At 41.7% G+C, this 26,901-nt stretch overlaps 1 protein-coding gene across 1 annotated transcript in view; it reads right to left on the reverse strand.

Annotated features, from left to right (window-relative positions):
- Nucleotides 1-10,291: 10,291 nt before the first annotated feature.
- Nucleotides 10,292-26,901, reverse strand: part of LOC121577445 (voltage-dependent calcium channel subunit alpha-2/delta-1-like) — a 67,002-nt gene continuing 50,392 nt past the window's right edge. The window contains exons 32-38 of the mRNA XM_045206493.1: nt 26,835-26,887; nt 26,700-26,759; nt 26,211-26,218; nt 24,853-24,970; nt 17,867-17,979; nt 15,240-15,322; nt 10,292-10,629 (exon numbers count right to left, since the gene is read on the reverse strand). Coding sequence (XP_045062428.1) covers nt 10,519-10,629; nt 15,240-15,322; nt 17,867-17,979; nt 24,853-24,970; nt 26,211-26,218; nt 26,700-26,759; nt 26,835-26,887 — 546 coding nt within the window. The 3' untranslated portion in view covers nt 10,292-10,518. The remainder of the gene's footprint in view (nt 10,630-15,239; nt 15,323-17,866; nt 17,980-24,852; nt 24,971-26,210; nt 26,219-26,699; nt 26,760-26,834; nt 26,888-26,901) is intronic.

Below are 26,901 nucleotides of genomic sequence, written 5' to 3' on the forward strand. Positions count from 1 at the left end.
CTGTTTGATGGTTTGTCGGAGGGCATAGAGGGATTTCTTATAAGCGTCCGGGTTAGAGTCCCGCTCCTTGAAAGCGGCAGCTCTACCCTTTAGGTCAGTGCGGATGTTGCCTGTAATCCATGGCTTCTGGTTGGGGTATGTACGTACAGTCACTGTGGGGACGACGTCATCGAATCACTTATTGATGAAGCCAGTGACTGATGTGGTGTACTCTTCAATGCTATCGGAATATTCCAGTCTGTGCTAGCAAAACAGTCCTGTAGCTTAGCATCTGCGTCATCTGACCAATTCCTTACTGTGTCACTGGTGCTTCCTGCTTTAGTTTTTGCTTATAAGCAGGAATCAGGAGGATAGAGTTATGGTCAGATTTGCCAAATGGAGGGAGAGCTTTGTATGCATCTCTGTGTGTGGAATAAATGTGGTCTAGAGTTTTTTTTCCCTCTGGTTGCACATTTAACATGCTGGTAGAAATTAGGTAGAATGGATTTAAGTTTCCCTGTATTAAAGTCCCCAGCAGCTAGGAGCGCTGCCTCTGGATGAGCATTTTCCTTTTGCTTATGGCCTTATACAGCTCATTGAGTGCAATCTTAGTGCCAGCGTCGGTTTGTGGTGGCAAATAGACAGCTACGAAAAATATAGATGAAAACTCTCTTGGTAAATTGTGTGGTCTACAGCTTATCATGAGATACTCTACCTCAGGCGAGCAAAACCTAGAGACTTCCTTAGTATTAGATTTTATGCAACAGCTGTTGTTTATAAATATACACAGACGCCACCCCTTGTCTTACCGGAGTCAGCCGTTCTATCCTGCCGATGTAGCGTATATCCCACCAGCTGTAGGTTATCCACGACTCGGTGAAACATAAGATATTACAGTTTTAATGTCCCCTTGGTATGATAACCTTGATCTTAGGTCGTCCAATTTATTTTCAAATGATTGAACGTTGGCTAATAGGATTGATGGAAGAGGCAGTTTACTCGCTCGCCGTCGAATCCTTACAAGGCACCCCGACCTACATCCACGATATCTTTCTCATGCGAATTACAGGGATTTGGGCCTTGTCGGGTGTCTGTAGAATATCCTTCATGTCCGACTCGTTGAAGAAAAAATCTTTGTCCAATACGAGATGAGTAATCGCTGTCCTGACATCCAGAAGCTCTTTTTGGTCATAAGTGACGGTGGCAGAAACATTATGTACAGAATAAATTACAAATAACGTGAAAAAACACACATAATAGTACAATTGGTTGGAGGGCCGTAAATTGGCAGCCATCTCCTCTGGCGAAAATGTGTTTCAATTAAAAGTAAACCCTTTGTGACCACATATTATACATTTCATAAGGCCTTTAGTTACAGCCTAGTTATCCTTAACAATGTTCATGTCCGACACCAGACCTGCAAATCACAATACGCTGGTTTGTGAAGTGATTAATAATTCTTATCAGAATCCAGCCAGAGGGTGAATGTTCAACAATTTGAATATTTTATCACCCAAAACGTACACTAAGCATGACTGCTGTGGTGAAAGAATTGACAATCTAGACTACCTAAACCATCTCCCGAGTGCTCCTGAGTGCTCAAGTGCTCGAGAGCTCCCGAGTGGCGCAGTGGTCTAAGGCACTGCATCTCAGTGCTTGAGGTGTCACTACAGACCCCCTGGTTCGATTCCAGGCTGTATCACAATCGGCCGTGATTGGGAGTCCCATAGGGCGGCGCACAATTGACCCAGGTTTGGCCGGTGTAGGCCGTCATTGTAAATAAGAATTTGTTCTTAACTGACTTGCGTAGTTAAATATAAAAATAAACTGGAATAACCATCTCAGTAACAGGTCCAATAAATCCAACCACTTACAGATGAAATTAGCATAAAAAAAATTTTTATTTACAGTGGGGAAAATAAGTATTTAGTCAGCCACCAATTGTGCAAGTTCTCCCACTTAAAAAGATGAGGGAGGCCTGTCATTTTCATCATAGGTACACGTCAACTATGACAGACAAATTGAGAAAAAGAAATGCAGAAAATCACATTGTAGGATTTTTAATGAATTTATTTGCAAATTATGGTGGAAAATAAGTATTTGGTCATCTACAAACAAGCAAGATTTCTGGCTCTCACAGACCTGTAACTTCTTCTTTAAGAGGCTCCTCTGTCCTCCACTCGTAACCTGTATTAATGGCACCTGTTTGAACTTGTTATCAGTATAAAACACACCTGTCCACAACCTCAAACAGTCACACTCCAAACTCCACTATGGCCAAGACCAAAGAGCTGTCAAAGGACACCAGAAACAAAATTGTAGACCTGCACCAGGCTGGGAAGACTGAATCTGCAATAGGTAAGCAGCTTGGTTTGAAGAAATCAACTGTGGGAGCAATTATTAGGAAATGGAAGACATACAAGACCACTGATAATCTCCCTCGATCTGCGGCTCCACGCAAGATCTCACCCCGTGGGGTCAAAATGATCACAAGAACGGTGAGCAAAAATCCCAGAACCACACGGGGGGACCTAGTGAATGACCTGCAGAGAGCTGGGACCAAAGTAACAAAGCCTACCATCAGTAACACACTACGCCGCCAGGGACTCAAATCCTGCAGTGCCAGACGTGTACCCCTGCTTAAGCCAGTACATGTCCAGGCCCGTCTGAAGTTTGTTAGAGTGCATTTGGATGATCCAGAAGAGGATTGGGAGAATGTCATATGGTCAGATGAAACCAAAATAGAACTTTTTGGTAAAAACTCAACTCGTCGTGTTTGGAGGACAAAGAATGCTGAGTTGCATCCAAAGAACACCATACCTACTGTGAAGCATGGGGGTGGAAACATCATGCTTTGGGGCTGTTTTTCTGCAAAGGGACCAGGACGACTGATCCGTGTAAAGGAAAGAATGAATGGGGCCATGTATCGTGAGATTTTGAGTGAAAACCTCCTTCCATCAGCAAGGGCATTGAAGATGAAACGTGGCTGGGTCTTTCAGCATGACAATTGATCCCAAACACAACGCCCGGGCAACGAAGGAGTGGCTTCGTAAGAAGCATTTCAAGGTCCTGGAGTGGCCTAGCCAGTCTCCAGATCTCAACCCCATAGAAAATCTTTGGATGGAGTTGAAAGTCCGTGTTGCCCAGCGACAGCCCCAAAACATCACTGCTCTAGAGGAGATCTGCATGGAGGAATGGGCCAAAATACCAGCAACAGTGTGTGAAAACCTTGTGAAGACTTACAGAAAACGTTTGACCTCTGTCATTGCCAACAAAGGGTATATAACAAAGTATTGAGAAACTTTTGTTATTGACCAAATACTTATTTTCCACCATAATTTGCAAATAAATTCATTAAAAATCCTACAATGTGATTTTCTGGATTTTTTTTCTCATTTTGTCTGTCATAGTTGACGTGTACCTATGATGAAAATTACAGGCCTCTCTCATCTTTTTAAGTGGGAGAACTTGCACAATTGGTGGCAGACTAAATACTTTTTTCCCCCACTGTATTTATCTTTGAATGTATAAGATAAATTAATCAATCAATGTGCATGAGGGAATATAGATATTCAAAAAAATCAACCTGTAGCACAGCATGCTGGGAAATATGATAATGGAGCCCTCCCACATCTTTTTGAGTAACAACAACACCATGTGATTGAAAATATTTATTGAATCAAATGTCCTGTTCAGTTGAATAAAAGGCATGGGAAGTCACATACATTTTTATGACTAAATGCACTCTAAACAGGATGATGGGAAAGTTAACACTAGTGTTTCAAATTGGAACACTTAGGAGATATACAGTTGAAGTCGGAAGTTTACATACACTTAGGTTGGAGTCATTAAAACTCGTTTTTCAACCACTCCACAAATTTCTTGATAACATAACTATAGTTTTGGCAAGTCGGTTAGAACTTCTACTTTGTGCATGACACAAGTAATTTGTCCAACAATTGTTTACAGACAGATTAATTCACTTATAATTCACTGTATTACAATTCCAGTGGGTCAGAAGTTTACATTCACTAAGTTGACTGTGCCTTTAAACAGCTTGGAAAATTCCAGAAAATGATGTGATGGCTTTAGAAGCTTCTGATAGGCTAATTTACATAATTTGAGTCAATTGGAGGTGTACCTGTGCATGTATTTCAAGGCCTACCTTCAAACTCAGTGCCACTTTGCTTAACATCATGGGAAAATCAAAAGAAATCAGCCTCCACAAGTCTGGTTGATCCTTGGGAGCAATTTCAAAACGCCTGAAGGTACCACGTTCATCTGTACAAACAATAGTATGCAAGTATAAACACCATGGGACCACGCAGCCATCATACCGCTCAGGAAGGAGACGCGTTCTGTCTCCTAGAGATTAACGTACTTTGGTGCGAAAAGTGCAAATCAATCCCAGAACAACATCAAAGGACCTTGTGAAGATGCTGGAGGAAACATGTACAAAAGTATCTATATCCACAGTAAAACGAGTCCTATATCGACATAACCTGAAAGACCGCTCAGCAAGGAAGAAGCCACTGCTCCAAAACCGCCATATAAAAGCCAGACTACGGTTTGCAACTGCACATGGGTACTTTTTGGAGAAATGTCCTCTGGTCTGATGAAACAAAAATAGAACTGTTTGGACATAATGACCATCGTTATGTTTGAAGGAAAAAGGGGAAGGCTTGCAAGCCGAAGAACACCATCCCAACCATGAAGCACGGGGGTGGCAGCATCATGCTGTGGGGGTGCTTTGCTGCAGGAGGGACTGGTGCACTTCACAAAATAGATGGCATCATGAGGAAGGAACATTAGGTGGATATATTGAAGCAACATCTCAAGACATCAGTCAGGAAGTTAAAGCTTGGTCGCAAATGGATCTTCCAAATGGACAATGATCCCAAGCATCCTTCGAAAGTTGTGGCAAAATGGCTTAAGGACAACAAAGTCAAGGTATTGGAGTGGCCATCACAAAGCCCTGACCTCAATCCTATAGAACATTTGTGGGGAGAACTGAAAAAGCGTGTGCAAACAAGGAGGCCTACAAACCTGACTCAGTTACACCAGCTCTGTCAGGAGGAATGGGCCAAAATTCAACCAACTTATTGTGGGAAGCTTGTGGAAGGCTCCCCGAAACGTTTGACCCAAGTTAAACAATTTAAAGGCAACGTTACCATATACTAATTGAGTGTATGTAAACTTCTGACCCACTGGGAATGTGATGAAATAAATAAAAGCTGAAATAAATCATTCTCTCTACTATTATTCTGACATTTTACATTCTTAAAATAAAGTGGTGATCCTAACTGACCTAAGACAGGTTATTTTTACTAGGATTAAATGTCAGGAATTGTGAAAAACTGAGTTTAAATGTATTTGGCTAAGGTGTATGTAAACTTCCGACTTCAACTGTAGGTGTTCTCCTGGTTGTAAACAGACTGGAAAAAGCTGACTATCATGTTTAATCTTACATTCTCAACACCTGTGTTTAAGATGAGAACACTTATTGGCATATCTAAATGCCTAATGTTTAAGTTTTTAACACTTAAGGTTATAAACGTGTCACATGCTTCATGGTTTTACAGTGTAACCATCTCTTCACACACACACACACACGCACACACACACACACACACACACACACACAGACACACACACACACACACACACACCAAGACCCCCCAGTACAGCCCAAGGTGATCCTTTTGAGAAGGTTTTGTTGCCCAGTGTAACAAACACAAAGCTCTTAAAATGAGCTGTGGTTGCATTCATCCAAAGATAACATCAGATAAATAACATAAACCTAACAACACTGTGACCTGTCAGAGCTGTGATGCTGACATCTGGTCTAGAAGAAAGACCAGAACAGACCTGTCTGGCCAGGCCAGGCCTGTCTCTGCGAATCCCCCAGCCAGGAGAGAGGGTACTTGTGGGTCCTTTCAGGGACACAGTCTGGTACAGGGGACATGCTATGTTACTACAAATCTCTCTAGCTTTCATCTGCAAGCATACCTGTCCTCAGTAATGCTGTGTACTGTATGTATGTATTTATGTGTGTGTGTGCGGCAAAGAATGCAGCACGCACATCACAATACACTTAAATATTAGGAAAAGCATTCTGCTTAAAGAAAGAAGAAGGCATATGCACTATTGTTCTCCAATAGCACCTTACAGACAAAATGTGCATCCATAAATATCACATTACGTAAGGTTGGTATGAGAGTTTGCAGGCCTTTAAAGTGTGGGTCACTTTGTGGTTGAAAAATGTCCCATTGGAACCAGGTCATTCACAGTGAGAACCCTTTTACTATGACTAGAACCATGATCTATCATCAGTTAGGGAGTCCAGTAGTGATACAGTCACATTATCATTACGAGAAAATTAATGGAAATTAAAGTTGTCATAATGAATCCCAAGCCTTGAAGAATAACACAGAAAATGTCTGCCATAGGCAGACTCACTGTCACTGATGGTTGCATAATAACCTATTGCTCTTTCAGATAATCTGATCAATATGAGGAACATTGCATTTTGAAAAATGTGTTATCAGTGTGCTGGAGAGCACAAGAACATGTCATATTTGTTTTGTCTATTAGCTAGACCGCCATGGTAATTTCATGTCTGTCAGTGCCGTATAATATTAAACCAAACAATGCTAGATGGCATAGATAAGTGCTTATAATGGCATACAGTGACCTTCATCATTAAGTGGCAGGTAGTCTAGCGGTTAAGAGCATTGGGCCAGTAACGAAAAGGTTGCTGGTTGGAATCCCTGAGCTGACTGTGTGAAGAACCTGTTGATGTGCCCTTGAGCAAGGCACTTAAACCCAGTTGCTCTGGATAAGAGTGTCTACTAAAATGTAAAAATCATTATTGAATTATTACTTGTGGGAACAGGGGAGCCTCAAACAGTAAGCAGTTATTTTATGCCAAGTTGGATGTCCATAAAATACTCTCCTATTGAAGGAACAGCTACTCAACAGACCATAACAATACTACACTTTTATTGTGAATATATCATATTTGCACAAGAATCAACACCATATTATAAACATTATTTTCCGTTTCTTTTTTATACACTAAATGTCATTATTGTACAAATGTATACAAAATTGAATCAAGCTAATGAAGTTCCACAAAATAGTAAGTCATGTATTAAAGCACAATCAGAGATACCCCAGGGACATGCCCATACCAGGGCTACGTCATGCCGTTGGCGTTATACACACATCAACATGCTACTCCAATAAACAGGCATGATCCTGAACGCTCCAAACCAGGTGGTCACTAGATGGTCATGGCAGAAGGGACAGTATTGGCAACAATCATACAGTAAGTACTTCGTTTTGGGTTAGGGTTACAGTGCTGCATTTTTGTAATGTGTAACTGAGAATTTAACTTGAACTAATGATTAGGGATGAGAGTGAGTAAATGTGTCTGTTGTTCAGGTCTGTGGTAACAGTGCTTGAAACTTGGTCCTGTCCATCATGGCGAAACAGTGACTCCTGGTTTGAGGAGCATCCAACGTCGAACAGACTCTTTCCGTCACATTGCATTGTTTGGACACTGAGCTTTCGGCGTCTCGTTTACAGCTTTTAGAGAGAAACACAAAGAAGAAACAAGCAGAAGAGGAACAAGAAGAAGATGATAAAGAAACAGTCTTTAGATATGCTGATATCATTCTCCACTTCTCTGCTCACCAGGATGTGTGATGTAACTAACTACTGAAGCCTTTTGGAAAGCTTTTCTGTCTTTCACGTTCCTGAAATCCTGAGAACAAATTTCAGGAGCATATTATTCAAGCCTAGCTGCCAGTCTGAAGCTGAAACACAGACTGCCACCCAGGCTGGGTAGATACCAGCTACGTAACATAAGAAACGTATCTCTGAGCTACGGCTCCTGCTCTACTACTACACATAGCATACTGTACGGCATGCAACTGAGACACCTTTGGACATAATTCCAATGACTCCCCGTCAAAGAATAACTTTGGATAAATTAATGGTATTTTGGAGCTATATACAGTGGGGAAACAAAGTATTTAGTCAGCCACCAATTGTGCAAGTTCTCCCACTTAAAAAGATGAGAGAGGCCTGAAATTATCATCATAGGTACACGTCAACTATGACAGACAAAATGAGATTTTTTTTTCAAGAAAATCACATTGTAGGATTTTTAATGAATTTATTTGCAAATTATGGTGGAAAATAAGTATTTGGTCAATAACAAAAGTTTCTCAATACTTTGTTATATACCCTTTGTTGACAATGACACAGGTCAAACATTTTCTGTAAGTCTTCACAAGGTTTTCACACACTGTTGCTGGTATTTTGGCCCATTCCTCCATGCAGATCTCCTCTAGAGCAGTGATGTTTTGGGGCTGTCGCTGGGCAACACAGACTTTCAACTCCATCCAAATATTTTCTATGGGGTTGAGATCTGGAGACTGGATAGGCCACTCCAGGACCATGAAATGCTTCTTACGAAGCCACTCCTTCGTTGCCCGGGCGGTGTGTTTGGGATCATTGTCATGCTGAAAGACCCAGCCACGTTTCATCTTCAATGCCCTTGCTGATGGAAGGAGGTTTTCACTCAAAATCTCACGATACATGGCCCCATTCATTCTTTCCTTTACACGGATCAGTCGTCCTGGTCCCTTTGCAGAAAAACAGCCCCAAAGCATGATGTTTCCACCCCCATGCTTCACAGTAGGTATGGTGTTCTTTGGATGCAACTCAGCATTCTTTGTCCTCCAAACACGACGAGTTGAGTTTTTACCAAAAAGTTATATTTTGGTTTCATCTGACCATATGACATTCTCCCAATCCTCTTCTGGATCATCCAAATGCACTCTAGCAAACTTCAGACGGACCTGGACATGTACTGGCTTAAGCAGGGGGGACACGTCTGGCACTGCAGGATTTGAGTCCCTGGCGGCGTAGTGTGTTACTGATGGTAGGCTTTGTTACTTTGGTCCCAGCTCTCTGCAGGTCATTCACTAGGTCCCCCCGTGTGGTTCTGGGATTTTTGCTCACCGTTCTTGTGATCATTTTGACCCCACGGGGTGAGATCTTGCGTGGAGCCCCAGATCGAGGGAGATTATCAGTGGTCTTGTATGTCTTCCATTTCCTAATAATTGCTCCCACAGTTGATTTCTTCAAACCAAGCTGCTTACCTATTGCAGATTCAGTCTTCCCAGCCTGGTGCAGGTCTACAATTTTGTTTCTGGTGTCCTTTGACAGCTCTTTGGTCTTGGCCATAGTGGAGTTTGGAGTGTGACTGTTTGAGGTTGTGGACAGGTGTCTTTTATACTGATAACAAGTTCAAACAGGTGCACTTAATACAGGTTACGAGTGGAGGACAGAGGAGCCTCTTAAAGAAGAAGTTACAGGTCTGTGAGAGCCAGAAATCTTGCTTGTTTGTAGGTGACCAAATACTTATTTTCCACCATAATTTGCAAAAATAAATTCATTAAAAATCCTACAATGTGATTTTCTGGAGAAAAAAATTCTCAGTTTGTCTGTCATAGTTGACGTGTACCTATGATGAAAATTACAGGCCTCTCTCATCTTTTTAAGTGGGAGAACTTGCACAATTGGTGGCTGACTAAATACTTTTTTCCCCCACTGTAGGCACTGGGAATCTGATGCATTAAATGAAGCTATACTGTATCAGTGTCTATGCTGTATCTATACAGACCTGGGTCATATGCATACTGTACTTTCAAAGACTTGAGTTGCACTAGATTTAGATTGCCTGGTGTGCAATGGAACAAATGGCATAGTCCCAAAAGTGCAAAGCCTGCCTACCCTGTATGTGAAGCAAAACAAAGCACACCAAAAGTATTAGAAAGTAATTTGCCTAGGTCACTGATTGGTACCCTAGGAATGGTAACGTGACCATAAAGATATTAAAGTATGATTTGACCCTGCATGTTTTCAGAGAAAGATCTATCATGGGTCAACTATCCCCGTTCCTCTATGGAATGGTGTCTTAGTGTTCTTCAGCTCTCTACTGAGTGAACACTACTCTAGTCTACTGCATCTATTCACATATTGCTGTTTGACCTACACAAATAAATAAATAAAAACTGTTGGATTATCAGTAACTTTGCTTTCCATTTCAGTTACAGGTTTTGTTGTCTTTATAATAATATTTTCTATATATACTGTACAGTATAATAAATATCATAAACAACATAAACTATGCCTATACAAATAATTTGTGTCAGTGAATAATAATATCATGTTGGCAACCAAAACATATAAATCCATTTATGAAAAATAATTAAAGGGTTTGGTTAGCTCCCTAGAATAGAATGGCTCAGTAAACATGGTGGAGAAGAGATGAGATAGAGGAAAGAGCACCCCTTTGGCTTTGGAGAACGATTGGAGAACAGGAGAGTGACTCCTCTTCCATACTGGCAGTGAGTTAACATATCAGTGATGACATTCAGGGGATGGAGCGTCAGAAAACAGTCCAATGTAAAACACTTGGGTGAGATGTGTGTGTGTGTGTGTGTGTGTATGTGTGTGTAGGGGTCATGAGTGTCGGGGGCCAGTGAGGAGCCACAGCAGCAGTAGTTGGAGTCCCAACATGGGCCAGAGGCAGGGGCTTAGAGATGTCCCGCCCCCACAGTCAGACTCATCCTCCTATTGGTCACAACAAACGTTAATCAGACAGGCAGCCAATCAGACAATTCAAACTCAGATTATGGTGGCAAATAATAGATAACACACATATCTGCATTCAGAAGGGTGCAACATTATAGAACGTTCAGGTGTGTGTGTGTGTGTGTGTGTGTGTGTGTGTGTGTGTCTGTGTGTGTGTGTGTGTGTGTGTGTGTGAATGTGTGTGTGTGTTCGGCCTCCTGCTGTTTGATGCCAGTGTTAAGGATATCCTTGTGTGTCCTTGGCCTTTGTGTGTGTGAGTGTACTGCACACTGTCAAAGGCAGGAAACCCATCTGGCACCTCCTCTATTTACTCTAGAGGGAATATAGACTGCAGAGCAACTTCCATAGTTCAGCTGTGGGGAGAGGGCTTTGTCCTACTTTCACTCACCATAGACGATCTACATCTGCTGTACAATACCTGTACCTTCCATTCCCAGGCCACCCTAAAGATTGCAACCGGCCTGTGTGTGTGACCGGTCTATAACGGGTAGTACAAAGACGGTGTGTCAGAATAGACATGGGAATTACTGTGGGGTATGTTAAATATTTACATGAGTGATGTCAGTATTGTTCAGAGTTGGAGATGATGTCACATTCACAGCAGCAGCCTTCTCACCATCAGTCACATTCTATTCACATCCCTTTTACTCTACAGTACACTATTCACCTGGTATAGAATTACATGATATACTGTAGTGGTACCTTATTTTTCTTTTGCTCTGGGATTATCCAAGTGTGTTTAATTATTTGAAGGAAGTAGCTACAGTACTAGAAACCAGGTAATCATTATTACCACATACAGTCCCTTGCAAAAGTATTCATCCCCCTTGTCGTTTTTCCTATTTTGTTGCATTACAACCTGTAATTTAAATGGATTTTTATTTGGATTTCATGTAATGGACATACACAAAATAGTCAAAATTGGTGAAGTGAAATGAAAAAAATAACTTGTTTCAAAAAAATAAATAACTGAAAAGTGGTGCGTGCATACAGTGGGGAAAAAAAGTATTTAGTCAGCCACCAATTGTGCAAGTTCTCCCACTTAAAAAGATGAGAGAGGCCTATAATTTTCATCATAGGTACACGTCAACTATGACAGACAAAATGAGGAAAAAAATTCCAGAAAATCACATTGTAGGATTTTTAATGAATTTATTTGCAAATTATGGTGGAAAATAAGTATTTGGTCAATAACAAAAGTTTCTCAATACTTTGTTATATACCCTTTGTTGGCAATGACACAGGTCAAACGTTTTCTGTAAGTCTTCACAAGGTTTTCACACACTGTTGCATGTATTTTGGCCCATTCCTCCATGCAGATCTCCTCTAGAGCAGTGATGTTTTGGGGCTGTCGCTGGGCAACACGGACTTTCAACTCCCCTCCAAAGATTTTCTATGGGGTTGAGATCTGGAGACTCCAGGATCTTGAAATGCTTCTTACGAAGCCACTCCTTCGTTGCCCGGGCGGTGTGTTTGGGATCATTGTCATGCTGAAAGACCCAGCCACGTTTCATCTTCAATGCCCTTGCTGATGGAAGGAGGTTTTCACTCAAAATCTCACGATACATGGCCCCATTCATTCTTTCCTTTACACGGATCAGTCGTCCTGGTCCCTTTGCAGAAAAAACAGCCCCAAAGTATGATGTTTTCACTCCCATGCTTCACAGTAGGTATGGTGTTCTTTGGATGCAACTCAGCATTCTTTGTCCTCCAAACACGACGAGTTGAGTTTTTACCAAAAAGTTATATTTTGGTTTCATCTGACCATATGACATTCTCCCAATCCTCTTCTGGATGCACTCTAGCAAACTTCAGACGGGCCTGGACATGTACTGGCTTAAGCAGGGGGACACGTCTAGCACTGCAGGATTTGAGTCCCTGGCGGCGTAGTGTGTTACTGATGGTAGGCTTTGTTACTTTGGTCCCAGCTCTCTGCAGGTCATTCACTAGGTCCCCCCGTGTGGTTCTGGGATTTTTGCTCACCGTTCTTGTGATCATTTTGACCCCACGGGGTGAGATCTTGCGTGGAGCCCCAGATCGAGGGAGATTATCAGTGGTCTTGTATGTCTTCCATTTCCTAATAATTGCTCCCACAGTTGATTTCTTCAAACCAAGCTGCTTACCTATTGCAGATTCAGTCTTCCCAGCCTGGTGCAGGTCTACAATTTTGTTTCTGGTGTCCTTTGACAGCTCTTTGGTCTTGGCCATAGTGGAGTTTGGAGTGTGACTGTTTGAGGTTGTGGACAGATGTCTTTTATACTGATAACAAGTTCAAACAGGTGCCATTAATACAGGTAACGAGTGGAGGACAGAGGAGCCACTTAAAGCAGAAGTTACAGGTCTGTGAGAGCCAGAAATCTTGCTTGTTTGTAGGTGACCAAATACTTATTTTCCACCATAATTTGCAAATAAATTCATTAAAGCTCCTACAATGTGATTTTCTGGATTTTCTTTTCTCAATTTGTCTGTCATAGTTGACGTGTACCTATGATGAAAATTACAGGCCTCTCTCATCTTTTTAAGTGGGAGAACTTGCACAATTGGTGGCTGACTAAATACTTTTTTTCCCCACTGTATGTATTCACCACCTTTGCTATGAAGCCCCTAAATAAGATCAGGTGCAACCAATTACCTTCAGAAGTTACATAATTAGTTAAATAAAGTCCACCTGTGTGCAATCTAAGTGTCACATGATCTGTCACATGATCTCAGTATATATATATACACCTGTTCTGAAAGGCCCCAGAGTCTGCAACACCACTAAGCAAGGGGCACCACCAAGCAAGCGGCACCATGATGACCAAGGAGCTCTCCAAACAGGTCAGGGACAAAGTTGTGGAGAAGTACAGATCAGGGTTGGGTTATAAAAAAATATCAGAAACTTTGAACATCCCACGGAGCACCATTAAATCCATTATAAAAAAATTGAAAGAATATGGCACCACAACAAACCTGCCAAGAGAGGGCCGCCCACCAAAACTCACGGACCAGGCAAGGAGGGCATTAATCAGAGAGGCAACAAAGAGACCAAAGATAACCCAGAAGGAGCTGCAAAGCTCCACAGCGGAGATTGGAGTATCTGTCCATACGACTACTTTAAGCCGTACACGTCACAGAGCTGGGATTTATGGAAGAGTGGCCAGAAAAAAGCCATTGCTTAAAGATGAGACTAAATTTGAGCTTATTGGCCATCAAGGAAAACGCTATGTCTGGCGAAAACCCAACACCTCTCATCACCCCGAGAATACCATCCTATTTTTCATTGGCAGGGACTGGGAAACTGGTCAGAATTGAAGGAATGATGGATGGCGCTAAATACAGGGAAATTCTTGAGGGAAATCTGTTTCAGTCTTGCAGAGATTTGAGACTGGGACGGAGGTTCACTTTCCAGCAGGACAATGACCCTAAGCATACTGCTAAAGCAACACTCGAGTGGTTTAAGGGGAAACATTTAAATGTCTTGGAAGGGCCTAGTCAAAGCCCAGACCTCAATCCAATTGAGAATCTGTGGTATGACTTAAAGATTGCTGTACACCAGTGGAACCCATCCAACTTGAAGGAGCTGGAGCAGTTTTGCCTTGAAGAATGGGCAAAAATCCCAGTGGCTAGATGTGCCAAGCTTATAGAGACATGCCCCAAGAGACTTTCAGCTGTAATTGCTGCAAAAGGTGGCTCTACAAAGTATTGACTTTGTAGAGCCATAATAATTATGCACGCTCAATAATTATGCGCGCTCAAGTTTTTTTTTTTTTTTTGTCTTATTTCTTGTTTGTTTCACCCAAAAAATTATTTTGCATCTTCAAAGTGGTAGGCATGTTGTGTAAATCAAATGATACAAACCCCCCCAAAATTAATTTTAATTCCAGGTTGTAAGGCAACAAAATAGGAAAAATGCCAAGGGGGGTGAATATTTTAGTAGTGGTTGTGTTTAAGGCCTATCAGCAGATTTCAGGTCAGTTAGTAGCTGCTGTATGTAACACCTGACTATCAACAGTGGTGTAGAGACACAGGTCTCAGTTCAGATTTTATTGACGGACACTGTCCCTGGGCCCAGCATCAACACCTGCATTAACATGAGGAGGGGGACGGGACTCAGACCAGAGACGTCACTGATTGGATACAGGGGCTCGTCCTACCATGACAGACATGAGCAGCAGCCAATGGAGATGCAAAATGAAGGATGAACTATGGAAATAGAAGGACAGAGACAAGGAGAAAGAAAGCATGTAAAAGAAAGATGAAAATGAGGGTGTCATGCTAAAACACGAAATGACAGTTAGTAACAGTTAATGAAAGTCAGTATAAATGGTATAAATTTCAGGATAATATAACTTCATAAAATATATCAGACATATGAGAGAATGAACATGAGAAGACCTGTCATGCAAGCAACCTGTTCGTTAGTTTTCACACAGAAAATATCCCTGAGACCAAAGTATGAATTTAAAAAAAGATACAAACCAATTAATGCAATCAGGCAATGAAGAACATCCAAACCAAGAGATGGGAAGAGAGAGAAGGAGCAAGAGAGAGAGATAAATAGAGAGATGGAGAAAAATAAAATACGTGTGCGCACGTGTTTGACTTACGTCTACGTTGTTGTCGAAACACACGTCAGGTCCTTTCCTGTACCTGGGGTTCTGAGCCAGCTCACAGCGATCTGGACCTTGGGCTGCACACACACACTAAGGAAATACTAACACACAAACAAATCTGCAACACACACCTCCAAGATACACACACGCACACTCTGATCTTAAATACCGACACATCTTGGTCAAACATACATCTCTAAATCACATCTTTAACACACTGCCTTACAAACTCAGATGTATCTCCCACAGGTTGACGTTTATTGGGATGAGTCTTGTTCTGGAAGCAGAACTGAGCGATGTCCACTAGATGGGCCAGCTGCAAAGTCAAGATAGTCTCTATTGTAAAAATTAATGGGGGAAAAAATATTTTAAGGTTAGGCATTAGGGTTAGCAGTGTGGTTAAGGTTAGGGTTAAGGTTAGTGTTAGGTTTAAAATCAGATTTTATGACTTTGTGGTAGTGCCAGCTATTGACCACTCTGCAGAGCTGCCTCCAGAACAAGATTCATGATGAAAAACGCTAACCTGTGTATCACCCTGTCTTTGGAAGTGTATTACCCTTTAACAACTCATTAAATAAATATCACCCCCATGATTGAACATGACACCATGATTGAACAACCTCTCAGTTGTGTGCAAAAGAGTGTGTATGTTTTATGTGTGTGTGTGAGTGTGTGTGTTTGTCCTCATTAGCAGCATATTGAGCTGTAATAAACTACAGGCCTCTTGTTTGACCCCTCTCTGACCTCTGATGATGACACTTTTACTGTTACATCATCAGGAATCTAAAGCCCCAGACACATACAGTGGGGAAAAAAAGTATTTAGTCAGCCACCAATTGTGCAAGTTCTCCCACTTAAAAAGATGAGAGAGGCCTGTAATTTTCATCATAGGTACACGTCAACTATGACAGACAAAATGAGAAAGAAAATTCCAGAAAATCACATTGTAGGATTTTTAATGAATTTATTTGCAGATTATGGTGGAAAATAAGTATTTGGTCAATAACAAAAGTTTCTCAATACTTTGTTATATACCCTTTGTTGGCAATGACACAGGTCAAACGTTTTCTGTAAGTCTTCACAAGGTTTTCACACACTGTTGCTGGTATTTTGGCCCATTCCTCCATGCAGATCTCCTCTAGAGCAGTGATGTTTTGGGGCTGTCGCTGGGCAACACAGACTTTCAACTCCCTCCAAAGATTTTCTATGGGGTTGAGAGCTGGAGACTGGCTAGGCCACTCCAGGACCTTGAAATGCTTCATACGAAGCCACTCCTTCGTTGCCCGAGCGGTGTGTTTGGGATCATTGTCATGCTGAAAGACCCAGCCACGTTTCATCTTCAATGCCCTTGCTGATGGAAGGAGGTTTTCACTCAAAATCTCACGATACATGGCCCCATTCATTCTTTCCTTTACACGGATCAGTCGTCCTGGTCCCTTTGCAGAAAAACAGCCCCAAAGCATGATGTTTCCACCCCCATGCTTCACAGTAGGTATGGTGTTCTTTGGATGCAACTCAGCATTCTTTGTCCTCCAAACACGACCGAGTTGAGTTTTTACCAAAAAGTTCTATTTTGGTTTCATCTGACCATATGACATTCTCCCAATCCTCTTCTGGATCATCCAAATGCACTCTAGCAAACTTCAGACGGGCCTGGACATGTACTGGCTTAAGCAGAGGGACACGTCTGGCATTGCAGGATTTAAGTCCCTGGCGGCGTAGTGTGTTACTGATGGTAGGCTTTGTTACTTTGGTCCCAGCTCTCTGCAGGTCATTCACTAGGTCCCCCCGTGTGGTTCTGGGATTTTTGCTCACCGTTCTTGTGATAATTTTGACCCCACGGGGTGAGATCTTGCGTGGAGCCCCAGATCGAGGGAGATTATCAGTGGTCTTGTATGTCTTCCATTTCCTAATAATTGCTCCCACAGTTGATTTCTTCAAACCAAGCTGCTTACCTATTGCAGATGCAGTCTTCTCAGCCTGGTGCAGGTCTACAATTTTGTTTCTGGTGTCCTTTGACAGCTCTTTGGTCTTGGCCATAGTGGAGTTTGGAGTGTGACTGTTTGAGGTTGTGGACAGGTGTCTTTTATACTGATAACAAGTTAAAACAGGTGCCATTAATACAGGTAGCGAGTGGAGGACAGAGGAGCCTCTTAAAGAAGAAGTTACAGGTCTGTGAGAGCCAGAAATTGTGCTTGTTTGTAGGTGACCAAATACTTATTTTCCACCATAATTTGCAAATAAATTCATTAAAAATCCTACAATGTGATTTTCTGGAATTTTTTTTCTCAATTTGTCTGTCATAGTTGACGTGTACCTATGATGAAAATTACAGGCCTCTCTCATCTTTTTAAGTGGGAGAACTTGCACAATTGGTTGCTGACAAAATACTTTTTTTCCCCACTGTATGTCTCGTAGACACGCACACATACAAACTTACACTTTACACTGATTGAAAGTGATCCCAACGTGGGTTCCAGATGTTCCATTCAGATACACAGCTCCATATTAATTTATACTATGAGAATAAAAGTTTTCAATCTAGCAGTAATACTGACTAAATGAATGCAATACGATTTGTGTGTGTGTGTGTTTGTGTGTGTATGTGTGCGCAAGGATACAGGGTTGCTCCGCCTGTCGTAGTGGTCTGGGGTCACAGGACAGACAGGTAGCCTTGGCATCAGTGATCAGAAACACCAGGTTGGTGTTGGGCAGCTTCTCAGCTCGATACATCCTGAAACATACACACGCAAACACACAAGGTGTTAGTAAGCTACTCAGCAATATACTGTACATACTGAAAGGATGAGAGGAGAGGAATGCTAACCATCTAAATACGTCACACATGAGAGAACACTTTCCCAGTAGCGGTGCATGGGTAAAATAAATGGGGAAGCCAAACCAGGATATTTTATTTTACAACATACAGTATGTTGTGATAATTGTGTTGTTTGCTCTATTAGAAATGCATTTCTAAGGCACCGTGATATCCGATATAAGGCCGATAAGCCATAGACTACATCGTTTCACAGAGACAAGTGTCACAGAGTGGCGGAATAAATTCAACCACATACAGTGCCTTCAGAAAGTATTCATACCCCTTGACTTATTCCACATTTTGATGTGTTACAGCCTGAATTCAAAATGGATTAAATTGATAATTTTTTAGCTACAATCAAAATGGAAACAACACAGGACATCTATCTTAGTTAAAGTGGTTCCAGTCTGCCATGAAGCATTCATCCGTGTATACGGGTAAGAGTCTAGTAACATTTTCAGATATTATTCATTTCTAATTTTGTCAGAAAGTTGTTTTTATTACAAGTTAAAGTGTCCTGTTAGCTAGCTAGCGAATGTTACCTTGCTGGCTCGCTATAACGTTACGTGTATGATCTGTGTAGTAATATTATTTGTATCTCAGAGATGTATTTGCATTTCTAGTTATAGCCTAATGTTAGCTAGCTAGCTAGCTAGCATTGAACCTAGTTGGTTAGCTTTATCTACCTGCAGATTCATACTACAGCATTTCATGCATGGTGGCTAGATATGACAATCTGTTTGTGTTGTATGGGTTGGGATTATGGTTCATTGTTTAGCTAGCTAGCTAGCTACATGTCAAAACAAAGACTCCACTTTGTAATAATAATAATAATATGCCAACAGGGAAACACAGGGGCCTCCCATTCTCCTTGATTTTCAGCTGCTACAAAATCGTTTTGAACTAGAAACTCTGGATCCCCATCCCTATCTATAGCTAGCTACTGCAGGACAATGACACAGACCAGAAGCTAACAATTACGTTTTGCTTTGGTGTGATTTGATTGGTGGGGAGTCAAATCCAAACTGGCCTTCCTTGACATATTTTATTTTTTTGCTGTGAGAGGACCATTCACAGTTGAGCTCACTCAGCTCAGATCAATGCGGATTGGTTATTATTTTATTTAAAAAATTATCAAGGGAGGCCAAATGCTATCTGGCATCACTTGCAATTGAATTCAATGCTACGGGCGGCAACATGCCAACATGTCATACTATTTTTTTGACCAGATAGCATCAGATACATGGGCTACACATACTGAGACACAGGGGCACTGTTACCCTCGCTCTGATGATTTCTCAGTTGAGAAAGCCACTTGCCAATTGAAGGAAAACTATGAAACAGAGAGACGAAAGATACATTTTTTAAAATATTTGTATTTTATTTGGGGAAGCCTGGCTTCCCTTGGCATCCATGAATACACACCACTGCACTTCCATTCATTGGAATACCCTATTATTCCTTCAATGGAATTCACTTTTATTCCAGCAGAGAGCCGGAGAGACAGCTCTACCAGATTCCAACCCGAACACACAGGGAAACACACTCCCAACAGACTAACAAAGCTTTCACACAACATGTTCTTCAACTGTCTCAGATGAGAGTAAACTATAAAAGCTGTCCGTTCCTGCCGCCCGCATCATCACACACATGCGCTACCGTGGTGATATATATGTGGTTCAGACATACACACAGCCAATACTAAATCACACACATACTACAGGGCAGTGGAGAAACCCTCTCCGTCTGTGGAATGGCTCTTTCTTTATGGCACTCATTCAAGTTTAAGTGTCTTTAGTTGTTAACATTGAAGAGAACAAAGTCAGGCGAATGGGGCTCATATACCCACTGCATTTCTACCAACATTCAACCCCCACACCATGTGTGAGTTGCAACACATAAACAGGGGTAAATGATTGGGAGAGAGCTCTCAGTAAACAGTGTTTCCCTCTGTGTCAAGCTCCTGACAGATCATTGTAATATGTGTCTGTTCAGAGCCCAGCCGGCAGCAGCTGCCTGGAAAGAGCAGGAAAACACAGAGGAGGGCAGGAAACTGACCCCATTCCGGATCTACCTCACCAGAGGATGACATACCGGGATCGGCTTGTAGGCTCGGCCCTAATTTATGTGCTCTTTGATACCTGGAGTTGCAAGGCAAATGGTCCAGGAACAAAGGACAATGCCCAAGGACTAGTCAGCCCTTCCCTCTCTGAGGTGCCAAAATGTAAATCTCTCTGTTACAGTATTCAGAGCACTGAATATTGAATGGGATATAATAATAGAATAGTATCCATGTATGGTATCTATCTGAAACTGGTTCACTGAGGATAACTTTTATGCTATCTATATGTACAGTACCAGTCAAAAGTTTGGACACACCTACTCATTCAAGGGTTTTTCTTTATTTTTACTATATTCTACATTGTAGAATAAAGTAAAGACATCAAAACAAATCAAAATATATTTTATATTTAGATTCTTGAAAGTAACCACCCTTTGCTTTGATAAAAGCTTTGCACACTCTTGGCATTCTCTCAACCAGCTTCACCTGGAATGCTTTTCCAACAGTCTTGAAGGAGTTCCTACATTTGCTGAGCACTTGTTGGCTGCTTTTCCTTCACTCTGTGGTCCAACTCATCCCAAATCATCTCAATTGGGTTGAGGTCAGGTGATTGTGGAGGCCAGGTAATCTGATGCAGCACTCCATCACTCTCCTTCTTGGTCAAATAGCCCTTACACAGCCTGGAGGTGTGTTGGGTCACTGTCCTGTTGAAAAACAAATGATAGTCCCACTAAGCGCAAACCAGATGGGATGGCGTATCGCTGCAGAATGCCTTGAATTGTAAATAAATCACTGACAGTGTCAACAGCAAAGCACCCCCACACCTCCTCCTCCATGCTTCACGGTGGGAACCATACATGCAGAGATCATCCGTTCACCTACTCTGCGTCTCACAAAGACACGGCGGTTTGAACCAAACATCTCAAATTTGGATTTATCAGACCAAAGGACAGATTTCCACCGGTCTAATGTCCACTGCTCGTGTTTCTTGGCCCAAGCAAGTCTTTTCTTCTTATTGGTGTCCTTTAGTAGTGGTTTCTTTGCAGCAATTCGACCATGAAGGCCTAATTCATGCAGTCTCCTCTGAACAGTTGATGTTGAGATGTGTCTGTTACTTGAACACTGTGAAGTATTTATTTGGGCTGCAATTGCTGAGGCTGATAACTCTAATGAACTTATCCTCTGCAGAAGAGGTAACTCTGGGTATTCCTGTGGCGGTCCTCATGAGAGCCAGTTTCATCATAGCGCTTGATGGTTTTTGTGACTGCACTTGAAGAAACTTTCAAAGTTCTTGAAATTATCCGGATTGACTGACCTTCATGTCTTAAAGTAATGATGGACTGTCATTTCTCTTTGCTTATTTGAGCTGTTCTTGCCATATTATGGACTTGGTCTTTTACCAAATAGGGCTATCTTCTGTGTACCACCCCTACCTTGTCACAACACAACTGATTGGCTCAAACGCATTAAGAAGGAAAGAAATTCCACAAATTAACTTTTAACAAGGCACACGTGTTAATTGAAATGCATTCCAGGTGACTACCTCGTGAAGCTGGTTGAGAGAATGCCAAGAGTGTGCAAAGCTGTCATCAAGGCAAAGGGTGGCTACTTTGAAGAATCTCAAATGTAAAATATATTTTGTTTTGTTTTACACTTTTTTGGTTACTACATTTTTCCGTATGTGTTATTTCATAGTTTTGATGTCTTCACTATTATTCTACAATGTAGAAAATCGTAAAAAAGAAAGTAAAACCCTGTAATGAGTAGGTGTTTCCAAACTTTTAACTGGTACTGTATGTATGATCTCTGTGGTTCCTTGTATTTGTATAGGGTGAACTCTGAATTACTACATGCAAAATGGTTGTATGGTACTCTCAGGAATTCTGTCTTATTTACATTGGTCTCATCCCCCACACAAGCCTTTAAATGCTGTGACACCCTGTGGAGATTGGGCCTGGGAGTGTTTAGGTTACTGTAAACTTGGTATCATTTGATTGGTCAATGGTGGTTGGTTTTGGGTAGAAAGGTTACAGCTTCAGATGTTATAAATGAAATTAAATGCCTTTGTATGACCAGTTCTCATTTCCTAGGCTTCTAGGCCTCTGGCCTAGTAATCATCTCTTTGTTCATGCTTTGTCCTGTTTTTTATTTTATATTTAACCTTTATTTAACCAGGTAAGCCAGTTGATATACAGTGGGGGAAAAAAGTATTTAGTCAGCCACCAATTGTGCAAGTTCTCCCATTTAAAAAGATGAAAGAGGCCTGTAATTTTCATCATAGGTACACGTCAACTATGACAGACAAAATGAGAAAAAAAAATCCTGAAAATCACATTGTAGGATTTTTAATGAATTTATTTGCAGATTATGGTGGAAAATAAGTATTTGGTCAATAACAAAAGTTGCTCAATACTTTGTTATATACCCTTTGTTGGCAATGACACAGGTCAAACGTTTTCTGTAAGTCTTCACAAGGTTTTCACACACTGTTGCTGGTATTTTGGCCCATTCCTCCATGCAGACCTCCTCTAGAGCAGTGATGTTTTGGGGCTGTCGCTGGGCAACACGGACTTTCAACTCCCTCCAAAGATTTTCTATGGGGTTGAGATCTGGAGACTGGCTAGGCCACTCCAGGACCTTGAAATGCCTCTTACGAAGCCACTCCTTCATTGCCCGGGCGGTGTGTTTGGGATCATTGTCATGCTGAAAGACCCAGCCACGTTTCATCTTCAATGCCCTTGCTGATGGAAGGAGGTTTTCACTCAAAATCTCACGATACATGGCCCCATTCATTCTTTCCTTTACACGGATCAGTCGTCCTGGTCCCTTTGCAGAAAAACAGCCCCAAAGCATGATGTTTCCACCCCCATGCTTCACAGTAGGTATGGTGTTCTTTGGATGCAACTCAGCATTCTTTGTCCTCCAAACACGACGAGTTGAGTTTTTACCAAAAAGTTATATTTTGGTTTCATTTGACCATATGACATTCTCCCAATCCTCTTCTGGATCATCCAAATGCACTCTAGCAAACTTCAGACGGGCCTGGACATGTACTGGCTTAAGCAGGGGGACACGTCTTGCACTGCAGGATTTGAGTCCCTGGCGGCGTAGTGTGTTACTGATGGTAGGCTTTGTTACTTTGGTCCCAGCTCTCTGCAGGTCATTCACTAGGTCCCCCGTGTGGTTCTGGGATTTTTGCTCACCGTTCTTGTGATAATTTTGATTCCTACGGGGTGAGATCTTGCGTGGAGCCCCAGATCGAGGGAGATTATCAGTGGTCTTGTATGTCTTCCATTTCCTAATAATTGCTCCCACAGTTGATTTCTTCAAACAAAGCTGCTTACCTATTGCAGATTCAGTTTTCCCAGCCTGGTGCAGGTCTACAATTTTGTTTCTGGTGTCCTTTGACAGCTCTTTGGTCTTGGCCATAGTGGAGTTTGGAGTGTGACTGTTTGAGGTTGTGGACAGGTGTCTTTTATACTGATAACAAGTTCAAACAGGTGCCATTAATACAGGTTACGAGTGGAGGACAGAGGAGCCTCTTAAAGAAGAAGTTACAGGTCTGTGAGAGCCAGAAATCTTGCTTGTTTGTAGGTGACCAAATACTTATTTTCCACCATAATTTGCAAATAAATTCATAAAAAATCCTACAATGTGATTTTTCTGGATTTTTTTCTCAATTTGTCTGTCATAGTTGACGTGTACCTATGATGAAAATTACAGGCCTCTCTCATATTTTTAAGTGGGAGAACTTGCACAATTGGTGGCTGACTAAATAATTTTTTTCCCCACTGTACCCACTGCATTTCTACCAACAGTCATTCGTTCTAAATGTTCTATTGACAAACTGGCTGGCAACGTTCTCATTCCTTGCTTGCTTGCTAGCCAACTATGGCTAACTTGCAGACACGTCAAACAGTCCAGCCAGAATAACAACAAATAGCTTCATTTGCATAATATGTTTTCTAGTGACATTTATTTGGATACATCCATAACATTGAGCTAATGATGCGCGATTTCACCAGGCAAAAAAAAATTGCTCTCTTATCAGGACACTGTTGTTCAGAGCTAGCCAACAAAACAGCTAGCACAAACACTTCAAACTGAAAGACTGCAAACTAGCTGCACTTCATTTCGTTTGACCTGTTTTCTATTGATATTTGTTTGTATATATCCCTACAAATTATACTAATTCATGATTTCGACTGGCTGATAAAAGCTGCCTGTCTGTCTCATTCCAACTTCAGACATGTTCATTACTATGCAACAGCTGGAGATCGAATTTGAATTTTGAAACAATGTTGCAAATTTCGGAGAGACAGACAGCAAGGTTTATAGAAATCTTCGCTGTTGAAAACTAAATGTTAGTCTAAAAGAAATGTGAGATAAAGTCTAGATGCTTTTTGTAGTGGAGAACAAGTTTATATAATTGTCTGGCTGGGCTGATGAGATAGTGGATTGTGCAGTCAGATGGAACAGAGTAAATAGGCATTTCAGTGTCATAGATTTAGCCGGTGGTAACTTGTGGAATAGACACTGTCTGGAATGCGGTTTTATCCAATCAGCATTCAGGATTAGACACACCTGTTGTATAAAATATCATATATACTGTATATACACATTTCAAATATTACTGCCCACTGCAAGCTATTATCCAGGAAAGAGTCAGGATATTGGAATCGACATCACTTACACACACACACACACACACACACACACACACACACCTGGAGCAGTTTCCACAGTCGAGGACTCCCGAGTAGGATCTCTCTTCGTTGTCAAAGAAGTACTGAGTCTGCTCTGTGATACAACTCTCCTTAAACATGTTAGCAGACATGTCATCATCTGAGTCCACGAGAGAGAGAGAGAGAGAGAGAGAGAGAGAGAGAGAGAGAGAGAGAGAGACTACATAACCAAAAACACAATAAACAAACAAGCAAACCAAACACATCTGTGCTTACATCTCCTCCAAATAAATAGTCCTAAGCCCAAGGATACAGTGCATTCGGAAAGTATTCAGACCCCTTCACTTTTTCCACATGTTGTTACGTTGCAGCCTTATTCTAAAATGGATTACATTGTTTTCCCCCCCATCAATCTACACACAATACCCGATAATGACAAAGCAAAAACAGGCTTTTAGATTTTTTTGCAAAATTAACTGAAAAATATATATTTACATAAGTATTCAGACCCTTTACTCAGTACTTTGTTGAAGCACCTTTGGCAGCGATTACAGCCTCGAGTCATCTTAGGTATGACGCTACAAGCTTGGCACACCTGTATTTGGGGAGTTTCTCTCATTCTTCTCTGCAGATCCTCTCAGGCTCTGTCAGGTTGGATGGGGAGCGTCGCTGCACAGCTATTTTCAGGTCTCTCCAGAGACGTTAGATCGGGTTCAAGTCCGGGCTCTGGCTGGATCACTCAAGGACATTCAGAGACTTGTCCCGAAGCCACTCCTGCCTTGTCTTGGCTGTGTGCTTAGGGTTGTTGTCCTGTAAGAAGGTGAACCTTTGCCCCAGTCTGAGGTCCTGAGTGCTCTGGAGCAGGTTTTCATCAAGGATTTCTCTGTACTTTGCTCCGTTCATCTTTCCCTCGATCCTGACTAATCTCCCAGTCCCTGCTGCTGAAAAACATCCCCACAGCATGATGCTGCCACCACCATGCTTCACCGTAGGGATGGTATTGGCCAGGTGATGCCTTGTTTCCTCCAGATGTGATGCTTGGCATTCAGGCTAGAGAGTTCAATCTTGGTTTCATCAGACCAGAGAATCTTGAGTCCTTTAGGTGCCTTTTTGGTAAACTCCAAGCAGGCTGTCATGTGCCTTTTACTGAGGAGTGGCTTCCATCTGGCCACTCTATCATGAAGGCCTGATTGGTGGAGTGCTGCAGAGATGGTTGTCCTTCTGGAAGGTTCTCCCATCTACACAGAGGAACTCTGGAGCTCTATCAGAGTGACCATCGGGTTCAATGCCCTTCTCCACCGATTGCTCAGTTTGGCCGGGCTGCCAGCTCTAGCAAGAGTCTTGATGGTTCCAAACTTCTTCCACTTAAGAATGATGGAAGCCACTGTGTTCTTGGGGACCTTCAATGCTGCAGATACTTTTCGTACCCTTCCCCAGATCTGTGCCTCGACACAATGCTGTCTCGGAGCTCTACGGACATTTCCTTTGACCTCATGGCTTGGTTTTTGCTCTGACATGCACTGTCAACTGTGGCACCTTATATTGACAGGTGTGGTCCTTTCCAAATCAGTCTGAATACCTATATAAATATGGTATTTCCGTAGTTTTTTTGTAATACATTTGCAAAAAATTCTAAAAACCTGTGTTTGCTTTGTCATTATGGGGTATTGTGTATAGATTGATGAGGACATTTTTTTCTTTAATACATTTTAGATTAAGGCTATAACATAACAAAATGTGGAGAAAGTGAAGGGGTCTGAATTCTTTCCGAATGCACTGTATATTCTCTAAATCAACAAAGCCATTTTAGGCACATCTTGTACCATTATAACTACAAATTCACTGTTTTGGAAACACATAATTACATCCAATATATTGTCCTCTACAACTCACCTGCCTCTAGGAAGCTGGGGAATATGAGACTGTAGAAGAGCTGCTGCATTATCAACCTACAGAGACAAATACATTATTGTTGGTCTAAACAGCAGACGACAGTAGTTAAATTACCCAGTCCATTAACTCACCAGGCAGCAGTGGAGGCCCACCAGCCTATACTCAACATGTCTGCTATAGTGGGCTGGAGAGGGGAGA

The sequence above is a fragment of the Coregonus clupeaformis genome, chromosome 23 (assembly GCF_020615455.1).
Source record: "Coregonus clupeaformis isolate EN_2021a chromosome 23, ASM2061545v1, whole genome shotgun sequence".
In the NCBI taxonomy this organism is placed as follows: domain Eukaryota; kingdom Metazoa; phylum Chordata; class Actinopteri; order Salmoniformes; family Salmonidae; genus Coregonus; species Coregonus clupeaformis.